At 45.0% G+C, this 22,805-nt stretch overlaps 1 protein-coding gene across 2 annotated transcripts in view; it reads left to right on the forward strand.

Annotated features, from left to right (window-relative positions):
* The first annotated feature begins 5,955 nt into the window (after window positions 1-5,955).
* RNF165 (ring finger protein 165) overlaps window positions 5,956-22,805 on the forward strand; it is a 255,801-nt gene continuing 238,951 nt past the window's right edge. The window contains exons 1-2 of one of the 2 annotated variants that reach the window (XR_003940964.1): window positions 5,956-6,247; window positions 7,891-9,193. Coding sequence is in view for 1 of the 2 variants with exons in the window: in XM_030192908.1 (XP_030048768.1) it covers window positions 6,187-6,247 (61 nt within the window). In the remaining variant the exon portion in view is untranslated. Of the gene's footprint in view, window positions 6,248-7,890; window positions 9,194-22,805 lie in introns of those variants that run through there. The other variant, XM_030192908.1, reaches the window with a different exon arrangement.

The raw sequence follows: 22,805 nt of genomic DNA on the forward strand, positions 1-22,805 counted from the left end.
ACTACAGAACTGTAGAGACTTGATCAACACACCAACAGACCCTCACCAAATACAGAGCAAGGGATCACAAATTTGAAATAAAAATATTTAGACAAAACAAAAAACAGCTGGGAAATCCAAGAAGTTAAACTTAGCATGTACTACAACACTAGAGAAAGAAATGCATTTCCTTTTCTACTGAACACAATACAAATACATTTACTATGCACATTTCCCCAAAGCTAACATATTCCATTTAAAGTAAGCCGCATTGAGCCTGCCATGAGTGGGAAAGCACGGGGTACAAATGTAACAAAAATAAATAAAATAAAGCATTAAAAATAAAATTCTTTTTCTACGTTTCTAGTCTGGACATTTTATTTTCCACCATGTTGGTTCTGGTTTCTCTTTTCTGCTTTCCTGTCTGTCTTCTGCTAATTCTCCTTCAAGCGGCTCCTGTCCATATGATTTTTTTTCTCCTCTCTCCTGCCTATTCCCTCACTACACCTCCTCTGACATATTGATGGTTCCTTTTTAGCTCTTTCCTCTCATTATTTTTTTTTTCTGCTCTCTGTCAATTCAAATTTCACCCTCTATCATCCTTCTCCTCCTTTTTACTTTTCAGCCACCTATCAAATTTCTATCTTCTCTCACCCACTAGCTCTCCCATTACCCATCTCAAATCTTCCCCAGCCCTCCATTCTCTTTCATCTTTAATCTAATCCCCATTACCATTTTTAACTCTCTGTAATCACTTTCCTCTCATTCATTTCCTCGCCACCCCCTCCTGGCCTGTCCCACATGGTTTCACCATCCCCTCCACCCTTCTAGCCTAGCAGCTGCTCCCTCTTTCTCCCTTCTCATTGCCTGACATCTCCCTGTCCTTTCTCTGTTCCCTCCTGCTCACTCCCCCATTTCTCCAGCATTTCTCCCTCACTTCCACTGTCCGGCATCCCTCTATCATTCCCTTCTACTCCTGGATCCAACATCTCCCTCTTTCTCCCCTCTCTACCTCCTGTGTATCTCTCCCTCCCTCTCATCTACGCACATGTCCAAACTCTTCCTCTCTCCTATTGTTCACCATCTTTCTCTTTCCCTCCCTTGTGCCCAAAATCTCTCTTCCTTCTCCCCCATGCAGCATTTTCTCCCTTCCTACTGTCCATTACCTTGTCCAACATTTCTGCCTTTCTCCCCATGCACCATCTCACCCTCCCCTCCACCTTTATGTCCAACATGTCTCCCTCTCTTCCCTCCTCACCCTCCATGCAGCATTGCTCCCTCCCCTCCACCCCTATGTCCAACATTTCTCCCTCTCTCACCCCTCTCACCCTCCATGCAGCATTTCCCCCTCCCCTCTCTCCAACATTTCTCCCTCTCTCCCTCTCCACTCTTATGTCCAACATTTCTCCCTCTCTCACATCCCTCTCACTCTCCATGCAGCATCTCACCTCCCCTCCTCATGTCCAACAATTCTCCCATTCCATGTCCAACAATTCTGTAACTCCCCCTCGCCCCCGTGCAGCATGTCTCCTTTCCTATCCCACCTCACAACTTCTATGAATAGGTCCCCGGCAACGGCAGCATGGAGGCGAGCAGACTGGTCTCCCGCGGTCCTGTATCTCCCTCCCTTAAGCATTGCTCTTGCTTGAACAGGTCCCATTGCTGCCTAGTCAGAAACTGGAAGTTGCAACGGGGGTGGGGGGGAAAGTGGCAAAAAGGAAGCTTCCGGCTTGGCAGAAGGCAGCGTGTGGGAATCACTGCCACTGCCGCTACTGGGGAACCTGTCTGTGCAACAGCAATGCTTGAGGAAGGGAGATGCAGGACCGCAGGAGCCCAGCCTGCTCCCCTCCACACCAATGATGTTAAAGGTGCACCACTACTGGGTGGGCCTCAGAAGCGGAGCCAGGTTGACGGTGCGGGGGGAGCGAGAGCAGACGTCCGCCGGCACTGGAGCACCTTTTCAATGCAACACATTGAGAAAACAATTGGCGCCGGAGCTGGCAGAACTCCATTTGGGGGAGCGGCCGCTCCCCTGGCACCCCCCCCTGGCTACGCCACTGGTGGGCCTGAACCCAAACTGGGTGGGCACAGGCCCACCCATGGCTACACCACTGGTAGGAATGGAAGCTGGCTGGTATTCCTTACTGCTTAGGGAAAAAATAACAAGGGTGGCGACAATTAGATGTGCACATAATGGGTGGGAGGAATAATATGAACGCATCAGACAGAAAGATAGAAGAACTGATAAGTAAACTTACCCTTTGCACCTTGGGAATTGCCTGCAGGGTCATCATGCCACAGCTCCCTCAGCTCCTGGCAGAGGCCCTGAAACAGCATCTTGAACTGTTTCTGCTGCTTCTGAAAATGCCATCCGGTTTGCTGCTGCTGCTCCTGGGAATGCCTTTCGAGTTCCTCACACAACCCCTGGAGATGGTTCTCCATCTGTTTGTTGGTCTCCTGCAACTTCTCCAATAGTGCATTGCCCACCAAGGTCAGTTACTGACATTATGCATCTGACACAAGCCGCATCTGATCACTGAATGCTGTACATGACCAGCTACCTCTGACAGCGGTCTGTTGACACCAGCGTTCTACTCCTCCTGCCTCTCCCACAGCTTGCGCCAATCAAGCCATGGCTCAGCAGGAGGGGGGCAGGAGGGCAATTTTGAGGTGCCTCATTGACAATTGGCAAAGATCAAAGAAGTGAAGGGCCACTGTTTCCGCCACTTGCTCCTCAACATCTCCTTCCTGGGTGGGTTTTAGAGGCCACACCCCTTAGCCGGAACAAATGAAAGGGTAAAAATTAAATTTCAGCAATCACACACACCACTACTACAGTATTTCAACATCCCTGCAGCAGAAAGGCCCCTCTCTATTTACCTTCTTCTCTGTCATCCAGCCTGGTACATGCTCTTTGTCCTGGCACCCCTGTGGTAGTGCCTGCTGCCAAATGTTCCCCTACAAAAACAAACAAAAGCCAGTTGAATAATGACCAGCTGCCCCACTAACCACTACTACAATTCCATTCCAACATCCCCACAGCACTCACCGTCTTCTCTGCCTTCCATGTTGGTGGCACCCCTGTGGAAGCCTCCAGATGTTCCCCTACAAAGCCAAACACAAGGCAGTTTGATCATGACCAGCGCCCCATTGTTCTCCCCCAACTCACCAGTATTGTCCAGTTTCACACACGACAAATGCAACTCACCTTCCAGTTCATTGTTGGCCTCCTCCAACGTGTTGATGCCATCAAGCAGGCCAATTACTTGCTCGTGGCCGATGGTGGGCAACACAGCCTCCTTCAGGGGAGTCAGATTCAAGTCACAGCGAGGGACCCTCTCCCCGTACCCTTTGCATGCTTCCACAGCTTACATGCCTTAGTTCTGACAAGCCCCCAGAAATCTTGCCACTGATGCTTGCACTGCTCCACATCACTCACATCCTTGGCTATCTTTTGCCAGATCAGATTTTTCTGGCTTACGGAGAGACGTGACTTTTTAAAAAGGCGGCCAAACTCTTCAAGGACACGATGCACCAGAACTTCGAGCTCTTCCTCAGTAAATTTGGGCGCATGCTTCTGTTTCCGAGTGGCATCAGGCCCCCCCCCCCCCCCCCACTTTGGCCTCTATTTTCTCCCCCTCCTGCTGGAGCACACCATGATGCATGTTGTCCTTCATGCCTTCCTTCAAAAAAAAAAAAAAATCACAGGTGAGATTAGCATGAAAAAAAAAAGAGTTGCAGACCCCCAAACCTTTCCCTAGAGGCGGAAAATATTAAAGTACACTATCCAGAAGCGAACCACAGTGGGTGCACCAAACATCACCTCTGCAAACAGCAACGATGAACATGATAAGAAAAAACAGGTGAACGATGGCAAGTTACCACAGAAAAATAGCAACCTCGATGATGTACAGTGCCCCCACCCTGGGGAAAAGGTAAAGGATACCCTCACACCCCCCAAAACCTCACCAAAGATGCCTCTCCCCAAATTGCAGGAAAAAATGAAAACATTTCACACTCACCAGCACAAGAGAGTGGAAAAATATGCAAGCACAATACTCTGCAGCAATTCAAAGCGCTAAACATGGCATGGCAGTCGGCAGACCGATAGAAACCGCCGATTTTGAAGCTTTTGCGGCACTTCACATCCACACTTTATGGCCTGACACATATCACACACGCCTTGGACGCATGTCTATGATGCGATTTTCTTGGACATGCGTACAACAGCAGCAGTGCTTGCCAGGTACGTTGCGACCGAGGATTTCAACAGGTTTTTGAGACTTGCATACATCGACCTGTGGAATAGCGTGCAGCTCATTTGCAAGCGATTCCCTTTAAGCGTCGCTCATTTTTTGGAAATCGCTAACTTCTTCTGTGGATCTTACCGCTCACGTTTTTTTTAACCAGGACTTTAATCATGCATCGGGGCTTTTGTTTCTGCCTTGGTTCTGAGGTAGCTGTTCTAACCATTAGGCCCCAGCTCCGGCTAGGCCTCACTACCCCACGGCCTCAGACACAACCTGCCACTGCTGCTTCCCACACATGCGAAGTCTACTACTACTACTTATCATTTCTAAAGCGCTACTAGACGTACGCAGTGCTGTACACTTGAACATAATTGGGTGGCGGAGCAGGTGGGGGGAAGAGAGGGTGGTGGTTGGGAAGCAAGGATAGGGGAGGGCAGACTTATACGGTCTGTACCAGAGCTGGTGATGGGAGGCAGGACTGGTGGTTGGGAGGCGGGAAATACTGCTGGGCAGACTTATATGGTCTGTGCCCTGAAAAGGACAGGTACAAATTCAATTCAAGGTAAGGTATACACATATGAGTTTGTCTTGGGCAGACTGGATGGACCATGCAGGTCTTTTTCTGTCGTCATCTACTATGTTACTATGTTACTATATAAAGAGACAGTCCCTGCTCGACAGAGCTGGCTCCCAACAATCAGCACACATGGGGTTTGAAAAGTCCCCACACACCCAGATTCGCCAGCTGTGAATGCACTTCACCCTACACCCTCTGGCCTGCCTTCCCCTGCTGTCAGTGTGCACATGCGCTACAATGCTGCAGGAGAACTGCGCAGGCTGTCCTTTTCTCTGCCCAGATACTTCCGGTTGCTGGGACGAGCCTGGCAGCCTCGCTTCTTATATTTAGTTCAAAACTTTTTGTCATTTTTACCTTGATTTCCTGGACTCGTGTCATTCATGCACCAGAATCACAACCTAGTGAGCACCACCCAATGGTGGGGTTTTAATTCTGTGGCCTAGTGGTTAGGGTGGCAGACTCTGGTCCTGAGGAACTGATTTTGATTCCCACTTCAGGCACAGGCAGCTCCCTTGTGACTCTGGGCAAGTCACTTAACCCTCCATTGCCCCAGGTACAAATAAGTACCTGTATATAATATGTAAGCCGCATTGAGCCTGCCATGAGTGGGAAAGCGCGGGGTACAAATGTCATAAAAATAAAAAAATATTGTTTGGCTCATCTGCCTGAGTAACAATAGTACAGTGCTGCTGGCTACAGTATGTGGAAACAGAGCACAGCCCACAAGTTGCAAATGCCACCTTCTCCCTGCACCCATAGCATACTCGTTGACGGTTGTTACATCTATTATAACCAAGACAACAGACCCCCTCAAGGATCAAGCCTACATATTAACCCCTTTCTCCTCTCTCCCCCCCCCCCTCCCCAAACAACCAAAACCAAGCCCTTTCTTGTCAGTGTAGGGGGAGAGAGGGAGGTCTAATCCCTAGAAGCCCTGAACAATAAAGGAGGGGGCTGGTTACACGCTGTGTCGGGCTGATTTACAGCTCCAGGTCGGGGGCAGCGGAGCGCACTCTCCCAGTCCTGGACTTGCCTCCCCCGCCCCCCCTCTCTTTCCCCGTTGCTGATTGGCTGGGAGCCCTATGTTCGGGCAGCAGAGCTATAAGAGCGCCGCCGCCCCATTGGTGCCTTCCCTCCCTTTGTGTGCGAGGCAGCTGCAGCCCTAGCTCGTCGGCGATTGAATGTATATAGAGGGGATTGGGAAGGACAGTTTTTCCATGGGCCATCTGTCTCCCAGCCAGCAACAGCAAGACCAACAACAACAGCAGCCACAGTCCCGACAGCAGCAGCAGGCAGAGCAGGGAGATCGGCAGCAGCAGGACACACAGGAGCCTCACTTCCCCCACCACCAGCGCCATCCCTAACAAAGACCCTGCCAGGATGGTCTTAGTTCACGTCGGATATCTCGTTCTTCCAGTCTTTGGCTCTGTACGAAACAGAGGTATCGCTTACAATATTTTCTCGGAAGGGGAGGCGTTTGGTTTTGGGGAGGGGTAGGGGGTTAGATATATATATTTTTTTTCTTTCTGTTCTCGCTTCTAGTCTGGTTTTAGAGTTGGCTTGGAAAATTTTTGTGTGCATTTATCAGCTCTTGGGGGAATCTGGGAGCTGGATTTGTTCTGGCCCGATTTTCCTCTCCTTTTTTTTGTGTGTGTTAATTGCTGGACCTAGAGTGGTCATAAATAGGTTTCCCTGACTTGACCCCTTAGACTAGACCCTGATGAACGCCCCGATGTTGCTTTTATGAGGACCACAAAGTGATTTATTTGTATTTGCTGGAACAATTATAATATTATGTCAATCATTCATGTGTCTGTTAAAGCAAATCATTCGTTTCTGCTTTCTTCTTTTGTATAAATGCATTCAAACGCGCAGGCAGGGCTGTCCTTGAAAGAACAGCATGTTAACCCCTATGATCCCGATAAACTATATCTGTAATGTTTTCCTGTACTGTGTTTTTTTTTTTTAAACATTTTCTGTTCCCCCGACATCTTTCCCTTACAGCCTCCTGCAAATAAAAAGCAGAAACACTGCCACTCTCCCTCCTCCCCTTCCCCAAACAAGTCTGACACCCTGTGGACAGTGCTTAGATTTTAATCTTCTCTTTCCCCTATCATTTCCCCCCATTTTTTCCCCGCCGTTTACTGGAATCGGTACAGTAAATCAAGTGACGATTTAATATTAGGCGTTTATGCAATATTGTTCTTTGAAAACTTACTATATGTGGCGGATTGACTCCTTTTAATTGAATAAGTATGTACTGTTCCTCACTATTAATATTTCCCATGTATAAGCTTTTGTTTTCTTTTTAAACAATGTCCGGAGGGAATTGCTGTTCTAATTCCTTTAGCAATCTGACCCACACTTGAGATGCAGGAAAAGAGGTATAACTGCCTTGAGAATCTGATTTAAAAAAAAAAAACAACCCCCCCCCCACCCCCCTAAACTTGGAATCAATGGGCACACTTTGGTGCCGTATTGGCCATTAAGTTTTTACCAAATTTAATTTAATTTCGTTCCTATTCAAAATTGATGAAGCATGTACAACTGTGTCTAACTGCAGTCTTTTTTTTTATTTTTTTTATTTTGTTGACAATGGGATGGTATTTTTTTTTTTCGCATTTATCAAATCTTTATGTTTTTTTTTCATTGCATAGCACAGTGAATGGTCAACATGCTGCCCTTTATTGTGGCTTTCTGCCTCTGCATTTAGCTGTATTGTGACACCCCCCTCTCTTAACCATTTCCTGTTTCCATCTGAGGAAAGCATTGCTATATTTATTTAAGCCGCAGTATCCCCTATTTCATGGCTGCTCCTTTAATTTTGGAAGAAAAAGCTTGATGTTTGACACCATTCTGTAAAGCCCCCTCTCTTGTAACCAATGGTAACTGCAGTTGCCTATCAGTTCTGCAATATAGGGGCCTCGGATGATACACAAATCACCTGTATATGTGTATGCATATTAAATGATGTCGATCCTGGAAGCTTAATTATCCAGATGACATCACTATTTATATGCATTTCACTAACCTGGATGCTGTAACTGGAGCAAATGTAATGGTTGCTTTTTTTTTTTTTTTTAGTGGCATCAGTGCATCCTGTCAAAATAATAGAATGGTGTACAGATCCTGCCCTGCTTTCGGGGTCTCCTGTGTGCTTCTGGTACAGCCAGAGCACCTCACGTTGAAAGGGGTGAATCATTTACTGAAAAAAAAAATATATATATATATATAAACCCAGGACCTTGTGACAGAGGATACTAACGCTTAAAAAATCTGAAACCCGGAATCACAATCTTCTTTGTAATACCTTAGTGCGAATGTAACCCTAAAAACCTGTTTCTTCATTTTGTGTTAGTCTCATTGTAGTAGATTAGAATCTCTCCTAGGCCATTTCAGAGTAGCTGTAGAAAATAACAGCCATTTTCTTGTATTTTTTCATCTTGTTTTTAGCTGAGTACATTTTGCATTGTAAATTCCTGTTGAGTGGATTCATTTTGCTTTGCTAGAGGACCAAGCTTTCTCGGTCTGTCCCTCCACGCCACCAAAAGCATTGGCTTTACGTTCTAAATGTACTGACTATATATTGGTATCAGTCCTTTGTGACATCTTTCAGAGACATTCAGACCATGGGCATTGCAGGAGCCACAGAATACAATTTGTGCATGGATGAGTGGCATCAAGCAAAGGGCTGGCTATTCCCTCCCCCTGATTTACGGTTTAGGCTTCTGGCAAATGCTTAACAAGAGGGCTACTGCCTTCTGTTCACATTGACCATCCGCCATTATTTCAGCCTGAACAACAAGCACCATTTAATTCATGGGTATCCTCCCTTATTATGAAAAGCCACTACTATAAATTGACATGTTACATTAAAAAAAAAAAACACAAAATGCCCTACATTTGGGTAAAGGGCACCCGCTTTGAGAGATTACATCGACATGCTGGTCTCCCATAATTGTAGGAACTGTAGCATGTTGGAAAAAGAGGTTACTAGCAAAATGGATTTCCATTGAACAGGGATAACATTTTCTGCTGTGCTAAACTACTTCCTGTTTTTGTGTGGGATAATTTTTTTCTGTAATCAAATAGCCTTTGATCGTGGATCTTCCATCTTTTTTTCTTGTACTAAAACTTTTAAAGCATGGTCTGTATTTTACATTGCCTAGCTTCTGATTGTATATCTTCTGTAGAGACACAACACCCTGCTGAAATGTAATGTGCTGTAGCCTATACATCTGCCTCATTTGTACGCTGCTTTTTTGTTCCGTTGCCCCTCCAAAGCATGGTGGGTCTTGCCTTTTGTATCGTGTGCATGAGGACATTGTTACACACAGTTCCACTAATACTAATACAGTCTCTCAATAAAGAAACTAGTTTTCCTACATTAACCTAGTGTGCTTCTTCTGTTGCTGTTTCCCATTTATTGTCGTACTCCTTCTTCTCTTTAAATCTTTTTTTTTTTGTTTTTTCTTCCTTGCTTTATCCCTCATTGTAAGGTCTGGATGAATTAATTTACCGTACACAAGGTGGGGGAGCGGGGATGAGCGTTAAATATTAGGCATATCCCCTATATCCAGGTTGCTGATTAACATGGCTATAAATATCTAGGAAGCCAGCTTGGTCACTTCACTATTATGTAATGGATGGCAGAATGGCAGCTGTGTGCTCTTGAAAATAAAACCTTCCCATCAGTGATCTTGGGAATATTTATATGGTAACTTGATTGCTTTTTTTTATACACATGGATTAACAGATTAGGGGTGGGGGGAATCGGCCTTAATTGACCAGTCGGATTTAACAGAATGAGTGCAAAATAAGTGTCATGATTTTTCCTCTGTTCAAGAGGGATCATGTCGTACTGAGAGAGCAGCAAAGACTGCTCGAACGTCTTCCCGAAATTCCGGGGGGGGGGGGGGGGGTGTGTAGGAGCGACAATTCCGTTTCATCATCGTATGTATCTGGAGCTTTAGGATGATCCAATCCATACTCAGAAGATGCTCGGAATACTGTCCCAACTCTCTTATGGAAAGAATGCAAACACATGCTTAGATGACCGCCAAGTAAATCCCTGGTTTACAGCCATAGCAATGGTTTCCGTTCCGTGAAACCAGAAAAGGATTTAAATATTCCAAACTAGTCGCGCAGATTTTCCCCCCTTCTCTGCTGATCTTGGGGGTGCAATTAGCAGCTTCAGCCCTCCCCCCCCCCCACTTCTGGGATTTGGAATGCTTAAGTGCCACCGTGGTGTGAACCCCCCCCCCCCCCCCAGCATCTAAGTGAACAATGCAACAATAGCTGAGAGACAAAATTCCTCCGGAATTTTAGAGTTCATGGAAGGACATCCAGGCTGTAAAAGAAGTCGGAGCAATTAAGCTATTCCTAATAAAAACTAGTGACTGTACACAGCTGCTGTCATGTTAGATTGAGGCAAGTGAGATAAAAGGTACAGGCATCTAGCAGGCCCTTCATTACAAGATGTTAATTGGGGGAGGGGGGGGAGAGAATCCTTTCTCATCTTCTTATCTTCCTTTCATGCACTTCAGTAGTCTGTAACCATCCTACCTCCGTGTATGATTAAAACAAAAATCCATTTTCCTTTGATTTTCTTCTCTGCCCTTCACTACTTCTTTTTTTTTTTTTTTTTTTTTTCCAGTCAGACCAGACAGGAAAGCTTAGCTGTTTGCTGAATGCACACAGACATGTGCAGGAGCAGAGGACGCTATGCTTTTCTCCTGCATGATAAGAAACATGCATGATCTCAGCAGGGGCTGATCATTCCAAAATCTAATTTTTTTAGTTGACGTGACGTTTGAATTCTGCTGAAAGCAAACGTGCCACCACGTATAAAGTATGGTAGTGGCATTGGCACAGCTGATGTAACACAATCAGATTTGATTGAGGAAGTGCGTTTAAAAAAATGTAGAATCTGCTTTTGGACACATTTGGGTAATGCAGTGGTTTCAAAAACTGCAAGGTACTTGCACTTGTCTATCAGCCAACAGCACACTAAGCTATTCTGTGCTACTCCAGAGAAGCCTTCTGATTGTAGGCACTGGTATAACCTCACTTACCAATGGAAAAAAAAACAACAGATTTTCACAGCTCACCTCCCAGTTCATGCCCAAAACATAATGATAAATAACCCTGGCCCTGTCTGTTACAGCTGTTATACTTGGTTTAAAGGAATTCACTTTGGTTGGTCTAAAGAGGGCACCCATGCTTATCATGGGCCATTTAAAATCATTTGAAACCTACTCAAAGGATTCATAAGGAAAAAAAATGTTATACCATGTTAAACCACATAGTGCCAGACAGTGTGTTCAATTGAGTTGGGGGATGTTACACAGGCCTCAAGTCCCACTGCTGAAAGGTGAGTTGTAGCTCTGGTAATTGGGGTTCTCTAATCCGGCTTTGAACACAATAGTGGAACAGACCTTAGGAGTCTGCAAGTGTGGCATGCCATCCGTAAAACATGCATCTCTTCCTTTTCACCAACACCATCTTCAAAGATGCTTAAATCATGTGCAAAACTGGTGCCGTTCATATGCCAGTCCATGTAGTTGAAACAGTTTCTCTGTCAAGTGTCAAAACATTCATTAAGTGGCTATCATAACCTCCCTTCCTGTTCCAGAGGGACAGGAATATTCCACCTCTCCATGCCTGCCTTTGGTTCCTCCCTTCCCAATGTCCAGAAGCATAATGACCATTCAGCTGTGCTCTGTTTTTCAACTGAAATAGGCATCACACCCCCTCTGTTTGGTAATCAGCCTGTTGGCTAGAAATTAGGAAATCTCAACAGCTGAAAACTGAATCATGATGTAGTCAAAGCTGAAATAATACCCCCCTCTTGCCCAACTTTTGCTGAAACATTAAACTAGCATGAAATCAACAAATGAGTTTTCACCTGTTCCCTAAATGAATTACAATTGTGGACACCCATTGTAGTACTTAGTGGATTACTCCTCAAGTTGGCTCTTTCACATATCAGCAAATTACTATTTATACAGTGCTACCAAGTGGAGGCAGCGCTTTACAGACAATCATAATAAACAGGTCCTGCTTTCTGAATAAGTGGTGTAGCTACAAGCGGGCCTGGGTGGGCTGTGGTCCACCCAATTTGGACTCAGGCCCACCCAAAATTGTAGCAGTCTTGCTGTGGAAATCCCCAAACCCCACCAGCTAAAGGTTTCCTCCTCCTCATGCAGCCAATGCTCTTCCAAATGGCAGCTGGCACTGCACACTGGCCCCTCTCCACATTTCACCCGTGCAGAAGCATTGAGCATATACGGACTCCTGGCAGTGGTGTCAGCTGAAGTCAAGTGCCTGCCAGCTGCTGTTTGGAAGAGCACTGGCTGCCACAGGAGGAAAAAATCTTCAGCTGTGCTGTTCGGGGATCCCCACCAGCTAAGGTATTTAATATTCTGTGTTTGAAGGTAGGGGGAGAGGCAGAATGCAGTGAACAGAGTGGAAGGGGTCCAGGAGGGGCTGAATTCTGTGCCCATCCATTTTGGGCTCAGGCCCACCCAGAATTGACTGTCTGGCTACGCCCCTGTTCTGAATGCAGCAACACTGCTTCCTTTTTCAATGCCAACATAGGAGCCAGCTCTGTGGGTGCCGAGCACCCCGGTACTGACTAAGCTCCTTCACTATGTTCAGGGAGAGAGAATTCTATTGCTAGGCACCCCCAATCATTTGGAAATGTTGACATCTATGAGCACAGGTTTATGAAGGGATGAAAGTAAGACCACAGGCTCAAAATAAAAATCCTGGTGGTGGTCTTCAGTGCCAGGAGCTATCCAGTGCCAAAGTGAGGTCCTTCAGTGATGCTTTTATTATACACACATAAAAATAATTAAAAAAAGTTTGTAAGAAAGACCTATGACGGTATTGGTGAATCACTGGGCTGTGACCCAGTCTAGAAAGAGTCACTGTTGAGGTGCTAAGCAGATTCCTTCGCTTGGTTTAAGTTTAAAGTTGAGGTGCTGAGCTTTTGTTGCAGTTAAAGTGATAAGTTAAAGAGGGCAGGGTTAAAACATAGGCAAATAAGGTATGTGCCTAGGGCCCAAATATTTAGGAGGTGCCCTCTCAGATGTGCTAACGCAAGGGCTTCCAAGACAGATTTTTATCTGGTAAGCTTGCTGCTGGCAAAAAGAAGATTGGGGGGGAAGGGAAGCAGAACTGCCACTGCTTCCCCACCCCCTGTGCATTGTTCTTTGATTGGTGAAAGGCGTTGGCAAACAATGCTTCTTACCTGTGCTTACTCTGCTGGTTTTCCTCTGCAGTCAGAATTATGTGGGGCCCTAGGTATGGGGAGTTTTAAAATGTATTTATATTAACATGAGCACCAATGTGTTTGCCTAGGGTCCTCTAAAGGCTTAATCTGCTCTGCGTTAAGGAACTATTCCAGTAGTTGAGTAATGACCATCAGATCACAGAACTGTGAGGGGTTGTCCATCTTTCTATATACACTTCCCTAATGACCTTTTGTGGAAGCAGGCTAAGAGCTTTTCTGGCTGCACTTTATTCAAGAATCTCATCAATCCTAAGAAGTGGATTTTTCTGGCTTTCAGAGGATAGCAAATACCACTGTGCCCAGGGAGAACCACTGCTTCATTTACTCCTCTACTTGTCAGCCTCTGATAACCTTTCTTGTGCACTTTGATAAAAGCTCTGGGCTGTTCAGTCTGAGGAAGGACATGTAATGTAATTTCACTGCAGCAAAGGTGTAAGGTATGTGTGTTTTTCCTCTCTGTGCCCAGTTAAAGGAGAACTTAAAAAGGTGAATAATGCTTAGCACTTCATAGATAAATATCAGCACACTTTAATCCATTTTCTCTTCAAATAACTGTTATTTAAATGATTTATTGACACACATGGCAGAAACAAATTCTCTGGTATGAAGATCTTATCTAATAGCCTTGTTCAGTATGAGTGTTTCACAGAATGAAAAAGCATACCATAGAATCTGATCTTTGAGCACAATGCAACACTAAATGGGTGATGGGCAGGCTTTGGATCAGGTATAACTAAGGAGGTTGGAGAAAGAACAAGAGATGGTGTGATGTCACAAAGTTGAAGCCAGTCCACCCAAGGAGGTTTTCATTCTCCCCAATGCAGTCACCACCATCTTGGTACACCAAAAACAATGTAATTGATAGAGCAACAAGCTCTGCCTTACTGGCTGAAGCATACTCCTGCCCTCTCGTACCCTTTCTCCAACCTTCTTGGGTATAAGGACTCCTGATTTGAACCTTTGTGCCACCATTTGCTATGAGATCTACCATGTGGCATTATACCAAGGATTTAAATTGTAATTTCGCACCATTGGCTGGGCTATCTAGATGTTGCAAGAACACTGTACTTAATAACACCCCTGTTCAATGCTATAGCAAAACTAGGAAAGATAAAAAGCCTGTGAGATGTCTGAGTTTTTTTGAATCCTGACCAGTGTTGATCAGGTATTTTGCCTTAAATTTGTAAATGGGAGACTGCTTCTTATTATTTCTATAACACGACTAGAGGTAAATCCACTGAACAAATACACATAAAAGGCAATTCTTGCACAGAGTTTACAGTCTAGTTAAAAATAAAACAGGTTAAAATGATTTGGTGGATTTTTTAAACTGGCTTGGATAAAATGGTGTGGAGCAGTGTTGGTTCACTTTTAAATGTGATTAAATAAAACAAAACAAAAAAGAAGATATGAGATATTATACATTTTTTGACTAGCTTTCGAAGGCAACACCTTCTTTGAGTAAGGAGTCTGGAAGAAGGTATCGCCTTTGAAAGCTAGTCAAAAATGTGTTAAGTTAGACTAGTAGAAAAGGTGTAATTTTATATTTTTGGTTTGTTTCTATTTGTTACACTGGTTTGTAATAAGGCTAAAGAGTGAGTATTAATACCAAATCAGGAAGTACGTTAAAAGAAATCAGAGCAAGGTTGAAAGCAGAGACAGGAGGTGAGAAGGGCCCCTGAGCAAAAGGAACTGTGACCAACCAAGAAAACAGTAACCAAAAAAATCTGAATATGTAAATATGGGAATGCTCCACCGATATAGTCTATGATCCTAATATTAGCCTGCATAGGATCCTGCTCTGAGGGTGCTGAACACCTTCCAATATTAAGCAAGCTGCTTCATTGTGTCCAGCCAGGGGCAATTTGATTCCTATATCAACCCCTCCCTTTTTTCTAATAACAAAAATATATCTTACTGGAGTGTGATACATAGGTAAGGTTTTCTTACGTGTGAGAGTAGAAAGTAGCAATCTATGTTCTGTACTGCTGAGCAATTGAAACCTCACTTGGAAAAAGTGCTCATAATTAGTGTGTTGCGAAGAATTTGCAACTGAAGCCCACTACAGTAAACTCTCTAGTCGAGACCTGACTTACTTTGTTCAGCTAATTCCGAGGAGTACAGACCAAAGAAATAACTGCTCGCTCTCCAGCAGCTCTGTGTAGCCATTAAGGGGATCTGACAGTAATTGCCACATTGAATAAGTGTGTGTGTGCGTTGGGGGAGGGGGGGGGAGAGGCAGCGATGCTGTTATTTTTCTATAGGACAAGGAAGCTAAAAAAAAACCCCAGCTACAAAAAAACAAACAATGAACCAAAAATGCCAGGGATTGTTGTTGTAATCTGTGTTTCAGGGTTGGAGAGAGCAAGGAAGTAGCAATCCCACTTCTTGCAGTGGGTCTGTCTTGTGACGTCAGAGTCGTGGGCGATGGGGTGGTAAAGCAGTGAGAAATTACGTCGCTGTGTCCCAGAGCAACAGCGTTCCATTCATGCCGAGTAGGTGCCGCTGCATGTAGGGGGTGGGGAAGTCAGCATTTTGCTGGTTATTTTTAGATGTCATTATTTGCCACTGAAGGAAACAGGGATCAAAGGGCAAAATGCTTTCACTTCTGGGCGATGTGGGATGAAATCGACCCATCTTTTCACAGCTCTTTGCCACTTTCAGCGCTTTGAAAAGTATTTTAAATCGCCAGTGGTGTACCTAGGGTATTTGACACCCGTGCCAGTCATTTTTTAACACCCCCCTCCAAAATCCAGTACTAGGCATACTGAGAATACAAAGCACTCGGGACCTATACAGCAATTCTACCATACCATAAGCAGTCATTTCTACGAGTCACACAAGGAAAAGGAAAGCATCTTAAACACTACAGTGAGCACTAGAACATCAATTCACCTATTGTAAAACGAAACCAGACAGAATAGTACAGATCGTAGATCCTGCACAGTCAATTCCAACTGAAAGCCATGTCTTTTTCACAAACACAGATACACCCTAATCCACTATAGAATAAGTAATCATAAACTTTCTATTTAGACAAAAATTAAACTGAACCCCCAAGATGCCAGATTCTGCATACAATGCAACACACCACAGAAACAGAAAATGTCCCCTAGTACTGTGCAAAATATAAAGACAGCAGATGTAAATTTGAAAAAAACTAACAAATACCAAACACCACTTTACAAATTAACAAACAGAAATATAACAAATATAGAAAATAAAATATCATTTTATTGGACTAATACATTTAGCTTTCAGAGACCAAAATCTCCTTCCTCAGGTCAATACAGTATAGTGCTTTTACAATATCCTATCCTGACCTGAGGAAGGGGGTTTTGTTCTCTGAAAGTTAGTCAACATGTATTAAAATTAGTCCAATAAAAAGATTACCGTATTTCCATGTTTTATTATAAGCATTTATTAACACAGCTACAATACTACTTTATCCTAAAGCAAAAAAAAGAAAAATATATATTTTATTTAGTTTGTTGTCTCTGTTTCTGCTTTCCTCATCTTCACTCTCTCCTTTCCAGCCAGTGTCTGCCTTCGCTCTCTCTCCTGTCCCCTCCATCCATCGTCTGCCCTCTCTTTCTCTCTGCCCCTTCCAACCACTATTTGACCTCTGTCTCCCTTCCATCTAGCATCTGCCCTCTCTCTCTGCCCCTTCCATCCACCATCTGCCCCTGTCTGCCCTCTCTCTCTCCCCCTTCCAACCACTGTCTGCTCTCCCTCTCTATCCCTTCTATCCACTGTCTGCCTTTCTCTCTGCCCCTTCCATCCACTATTTGCTCTCCTTCTTCCATCCATCCAACATCCCCCTCTCTCCCTTCCATCCAGGATCTGCCCCCCTTCTCTCTGCCCCCTCTTTACAGTTCCCAGTTTCAGCCCTAGCCCTTTTCTCCCACCAGTCCCGAGCTTCTCCCTGCCCCCTTATCCCACCTACCCTCTTTTTCAGCCCCCAGTTGCAGTCCCCTTCATCCACCTGCCTTGAGTTATGGCCTACCCTAAGCTCCCTCCTCTCTGTCACCCGCCCCCTGCATTTTAAAAACCTCGGAATCGGTGGTGCAGAGCCTCGTCTGCCTGCCTGTGATTGTGAAAGAAGCAGAGAGATTGCCTCATCATCGGGCCTTCCCTCACTGTGTCCCGCCCTCGCGGAAATAGGAAGTTACATCAGATGAGGGTGGGACACAGTGAGGGAAGGCCCGACGACAACGACGAGGCGATCTCTCTGCTTCTTTCACAATCATAGGCAGGCAAATGTGAGGCGCTGCACTGCCAATTCCAAGGTTTTAAAATGCAGGGGGCCGAGTGGTAGAGAAGAGGGAGCTTAGGGTAGGCAGGTGGGGCCTGGGGACTGCGGCAACAGCGGTCTTTGGGTCGAGAGCACCGCCCCTCGTGCTGACACCCAGGGCGGACTGCCCCCACCGCCCCGTCCTTGGTACGCCACTGCAAATCGCACTATTCGGGGTTAGTTCACTTGTGAGTTCAGATAGGCTGGGGCGAGGATAGTGGGCGCTCTTGAGCAGACGTTCCCAACCCAGTCTTTGAGGCACGCCCAGGTCTTTCAGGATATCCACAATGAACAAGTCTGAGATAAATTTGCATGCACTACCTCCATTATATGCACATCTGTCTCATGCTCATTCATTGAAGGTACCCTGAAAACCTGACTGGCTGGATGTGTCTGAGCAGTGGGTTGAGAACCCCTGCCCTAGACCAGAGATGAGCAACCACAGTTCTTGAGGGCTACAACCCAAATGTTTTCAAGATTTCCACAATGAATAGATCTCATGCATATTCATTGTGGAAAATTTTGAAAACCCGACTGGGTTGTGACCTTCAAGGACTGTGGTTGCCCACCCTTACCCTAGACGAATTTTGAACCTTATGCCCCCATCTCCTTAATTCACTTTCAGACTCCTAACTCCCCTCCAATATTTTTTTAATAATTAAACTCAACGATCTTGATCGTCCCCACAACATCCTTTCAACAGCAATCCTGTAAAAACACAAATTTGACAGATGGCAATCTGTCCAGAATACAATGATTAGGTTGTTGGCACACTAGGCTGTGGAGACCATATTACACCCCTTTTCCTCCTTTATCACTGCTTACCCATCTTTTACAGGGTTCACCATAAAATCCTTACTCTCACTCCTAAAGTACTCCATCAGGGCTCTCTATTTTGTCTCTCGTCCCTGATCATTCCTTATTCTCCAGCTTATGCTCTGCATTCTACTGGGGAGCACCACCTTTCTCTACCCTCAGTTTTTTGTGCTCAACTTGCTTCCACTCGGAAGACCGCACTTTTATCCTTGGTGCCCTTGTGGTGGAATTCTCTCCCTCTGCCATTATGATTGGAACTGTCTTATTCCTGTTTAAGTCTGCCCTAAAAACTCACCTTTTTGCCCAAGCTTTTCTGGGTCATACAGGGGAGTCCTGGTTAAATGTGTCAGCCAGTGACGTAACCACGGGTGGTGGGCCTTGAGGGCCTGGGCCCCCACTTTGGGCTTGGTGCCCTCCCAAATTGCAGTACCCTGAGTGGCTGGTGAGGACGCCCAAGCCGCACTAGCTGAAGACCTCTGCAGCCCAAACCTTCCCCGGTGTGAGGAAGTTGGTGGCATGCTTTCCAGCTGCTGATGGTGGCACTTCTCGTGCATGCCTGCTCAGTTCATACACATAAAGTGCTGGAGGCGGTGGCCGATGCTGTAGCACCGGGATATGGGCTGCGAAGCTCTTCAGCTGGCATGGCTTGGGTATCCTCATCTACAAAGGTAAAAAGAAAAAAACAAAGAGTAGTCTCCCCCCCTCCCCTATGACTACCATACATTCCCTGGTGGTCTACTGGTATAGCCAGGGCAGAATCAATTCCCTAGTCATGACACTTATTTTGAGAACACATCTGCAATGGGCAGGAGTAACTGCTGATTGCTTCTGCCCCAACTACACCCGTAGACAACCATGGATTGTAAGATAAGCCCAAGGGGGCTTTTGGGTGAGGGGGAGGCACTCAGGAGAGGGGCAGGAGGTTGGGCAACTCCTGTAAGGGGAGAGTGGGAGGGAGACAAATGGGTCAAAGCACAAGCTTTCAGCATCCATTGAAAATACAGAGTCATTTTCATCTGAAACCAGAAACATGGCCAAAAATTAAAGTAACCATTCAATTGAAACCAAAACCGGGCAGAAAAAGAATTTTGGACGCTGTAACTGAAACCAAAACCGAAATTTGGTCAGCCTCTAAAACAAACCAATGGGCAGCCCTACCTCAAAGCTGCTGTATTAGGCAAACTATTGGAGGGGCCATAGCCCCATTGATCCATCCCATTCCCCATTTCCTATGAAGGTCTTAAAAACTAAAGCAAAGGAGCTAGCCAAATAGCCAAGACAAAGCAAGAGTGCTAACTAAATTAATATTTCAAAATATGAACTTAATTTTTGTTGTCTCTGTCAGGTGTCTTTATGGTCTTACTCTGGGAATTGATTCTCTTTCTTCCTGGTGTATTTTATTCTTACAGTTTCACACATTCATTCTGGAATGAAGAGTATATATGTTTTTTGCTATGATCTTGACTCTTGTTTGGAGACAAAAATTTTCTATTGTGATTCACATTTCATATCATTGGCCATATTCATAACTGATGTCTATCTGTAGGATGCATGCATGGCAATTTTCTTCATTGTGTGGCCCAGGGGTAGCTCCTAACACCCCTAAATGCATTTCCTTGACTTATTTCCCCCAAATGCACTCTCTTTTACTCTTCTGCAAGAGAGTTGTTCTGTTTTCTTCCAGCACTGTTCGGATCTTGGTGTGTTTGAGTCATATGGCATTCCTAAAATTCCTGCACTTGGAACAGGAATTCAGGCACAGCAATGCTCAACATCCTACAATACTGGAAGAAAACAGAACAGTTACTGGAGTGGCATTGATAGCAAACTTCCAGAGAAGGTGATGGGGTGGGAATTAACAAGATAGGAGCAAGGTTAGCTTGGAGGGAACTGAGAATAGGGACAAAATGGTGGAAGGCAATGGGTGACAGATGGGGACCGAGACTGGCTGGAATTGAGATGGGGGTTCAGAGAATATAGGTGGTGGGAAGGAGCTGGAGAAGAGCATGTTGGGGGAAATGAGTTGAGGGCAGAATGTGTTGGAGGAAATGGGCTGATGGAAGAGAGACTGAGTTGGGTGCAGAAGAGCAGGTGTCCTGAGAATGGCTGAGCAGCTAGGTCAGCCACATCATTGGAGTGCTATTTCTCCCCACCCCACCCAGGAGGCTGACTGCTTTGTCCTGTGACAGTCCTGGCTGTTACCTGACAATTTTGTTAGCAAAGTAGCTCCCCCTTGAAAAAAAAGTGAAGACTGCTAAGTTATGGGGTTCAAGTGATGATCAGTAGAGCAGCGGCACCCCAACTTACTGAGACTTATATTCATGGAAGCAAGTAATTTTTAGGAGTCTAAATTCAAAAACCAAAATAGTAAACACTAATATGTCGAGAACTAGAAAAAAAAAATCTCAATACATACAGAGACTGTTTTGATTTTGTACTCTGATACTTGACATGTATAATGCATTGGCCTGAAGAAAACTAGACTCTGTGAGAGTCTGATGCCTCTTATTAAACCAAGACAAGAATTATCCAAAGAAGATATTGTGCTTCAGAGATTTCACAGGTCCCTTCTTCAGATGTGCTAGACAACTTAAGAATAATCTTAAGACAGTCCCATAAAAGATGTGCAGACTTCGAAAGAATCATATTGAAAGATCTCACTTCTCATTGTCTCTAGCACTGGTACTTTAAGCCCAGCTGTTCTTTGTCTTTTCTTGCCAGTGAAAACAGCATTTTGTTTTTTCTTTATTTCTCTGGGAAAGCCTTATCTTGCAGATATGCCCCAGGATCTCCTGGATCTCTAATGTGGTGGAGATAAGAAGGCACTTTATTGTTCTGGACTAAGTAGTGAAGCAGCACAAGGGAGGGGGAAGAAAGGCTGCAGATTCTCCATTGATGACCAGGATTGTCAGAGCATTCATCTGAGAATCTTTATAGGAAATGAAGTGATACTGCTGTGGTATTGTTTTCCCAAATAATGTAGAGCTGACTAGTTTTGAAATTCCAGCCCCCTGCATAACACAAGGACAGTAGTAGCTCTGGACTATATAAGCAATGATTTTTAGAGGGAATATAAATGGTGCTAGGTGATATAGTTTGTGTGGCCTCACATTGTGCGTCATGGTAACATTGTTAAAAATGGCTGAATTACTTACTCTGATGAGCTGGTTTGGCTGTATATGGTGTGTAGCTAACATGTGAGAGTGCATGTCACGAAATGCCTAGTCACCCGCCTGGGGTTACACAGCGGCCACTTAGAGGGTCTATCCCCAGCACAGCTCAGGTTCACCTGCACATGACACTTGTGCTCTACACTAGCACCCTCCTCCCACAGACTGGGTCACAACCACCTCTGGATGAGTCTAATTATCCCCAGTGATTTCTAGGTTACTGGAGCCACACTCCCAGTGGTCCCACAGTTCCCAGAAAGCACTCATAGGCCCAACACACAAACCACCAGGATTCTTTATGAGTCCAGACAGGCAGAGTCAACAAACTAAACAGGTTTATTGACACACTGGAACAATGAACAACAACAACAACAAAAATAGTGCAATGACAGGTAACTGAATTTTGGATCAATTATAATGCTAACTAAACATCTGCATACTGTCTAAACAGTACCTGGGAAGATCAGGACATATAATTCACCAAGCCTCATCAAAGAGATTTGTCTCTCTTTTCTTCCGGGCTAAGACTGAAGTAACAGCCGGCAACAACTGCTGGGTAATTTCAAACTCCAGGCCAATCAGAGCCCAGTCAACAAGTTTTAAAAGTATACTGCTCACAGTACTGTAGATTCACTTCTTCACTAAGTGAAACTAAAAGAGGGCATGCACTTTTCTATAACAGCTTTAACATAAAACACGCACCACCTGCTGGCCAAAATAGAGAAATGCATTTCAGAATTAATAAAGGCAATTTTACAGGCTTAAAACACACCGTTCTTTCACAATGCTAATACAATGGTACAGCTCAGCCCCCGAGTAATGGATAGTTGCACAGATCACAGCGTGGACTCTCACTTCTAATTTATTCCATCTTTGCTGTTAAGGAGATTGTGCAGTCTGTACCCATAGATGTCCTTAAGCTGCCAAGTTACCCAGTTCAAGGAGGGAGATTTAAGCCAGTTCTGGATTTCTGACAATCCTATCCTGATGTAGCACTAAATTCAATGGGTAGAACCAGGAAGTTTGAGATGTAAGATCAAATCCAGGATTATAACTTGAGAGCTTTGCTGTAGGTGCAGGAACAAAATAAGTCAAGTACCGAGGGCTGCCAACTGGATCCAGAGTCACCTGGCAGAGTCATTGCGTGCAGGAACTTGTAGTTCCGATTTCCGCATTGCATTCCCAAAGAAAAGCAAGACTACAAGTCTGAGCATGCAACGGGTTAAACCCAGGACTGGATCAACCCTGTTGCGCAAATCTGGATCCAGTTGGAAACCTTAGTAGGCACACCTAGCCAGTCATGATTTTAGAATTACCACAATGAATATGCACAGTGGCGTACCAAGGGGGGGCAGTCCGCCCAGGGTGCACGCCGCTGGGAGGGGGGGGGGTGCCGCGCGCCTGTCTGCTCTGCTTGTTCCAT

The sequence above is a fragment of the Microcaecilia unicolor genome, chromosome 2 (genome assembly GCF_901765095.1).
Source record: "Microcaecilia unicolor chromosome 2, aMicUni1.1, whole genome shotgun sequence".
Taxonomy (NCBI): domain Eukaryota; kingdom Metazoa; phylum Chordata; class Amphibia; order Gymnophiona; family Siphonopidae; genus Microcaecilia; species Microcaecilia unicolor.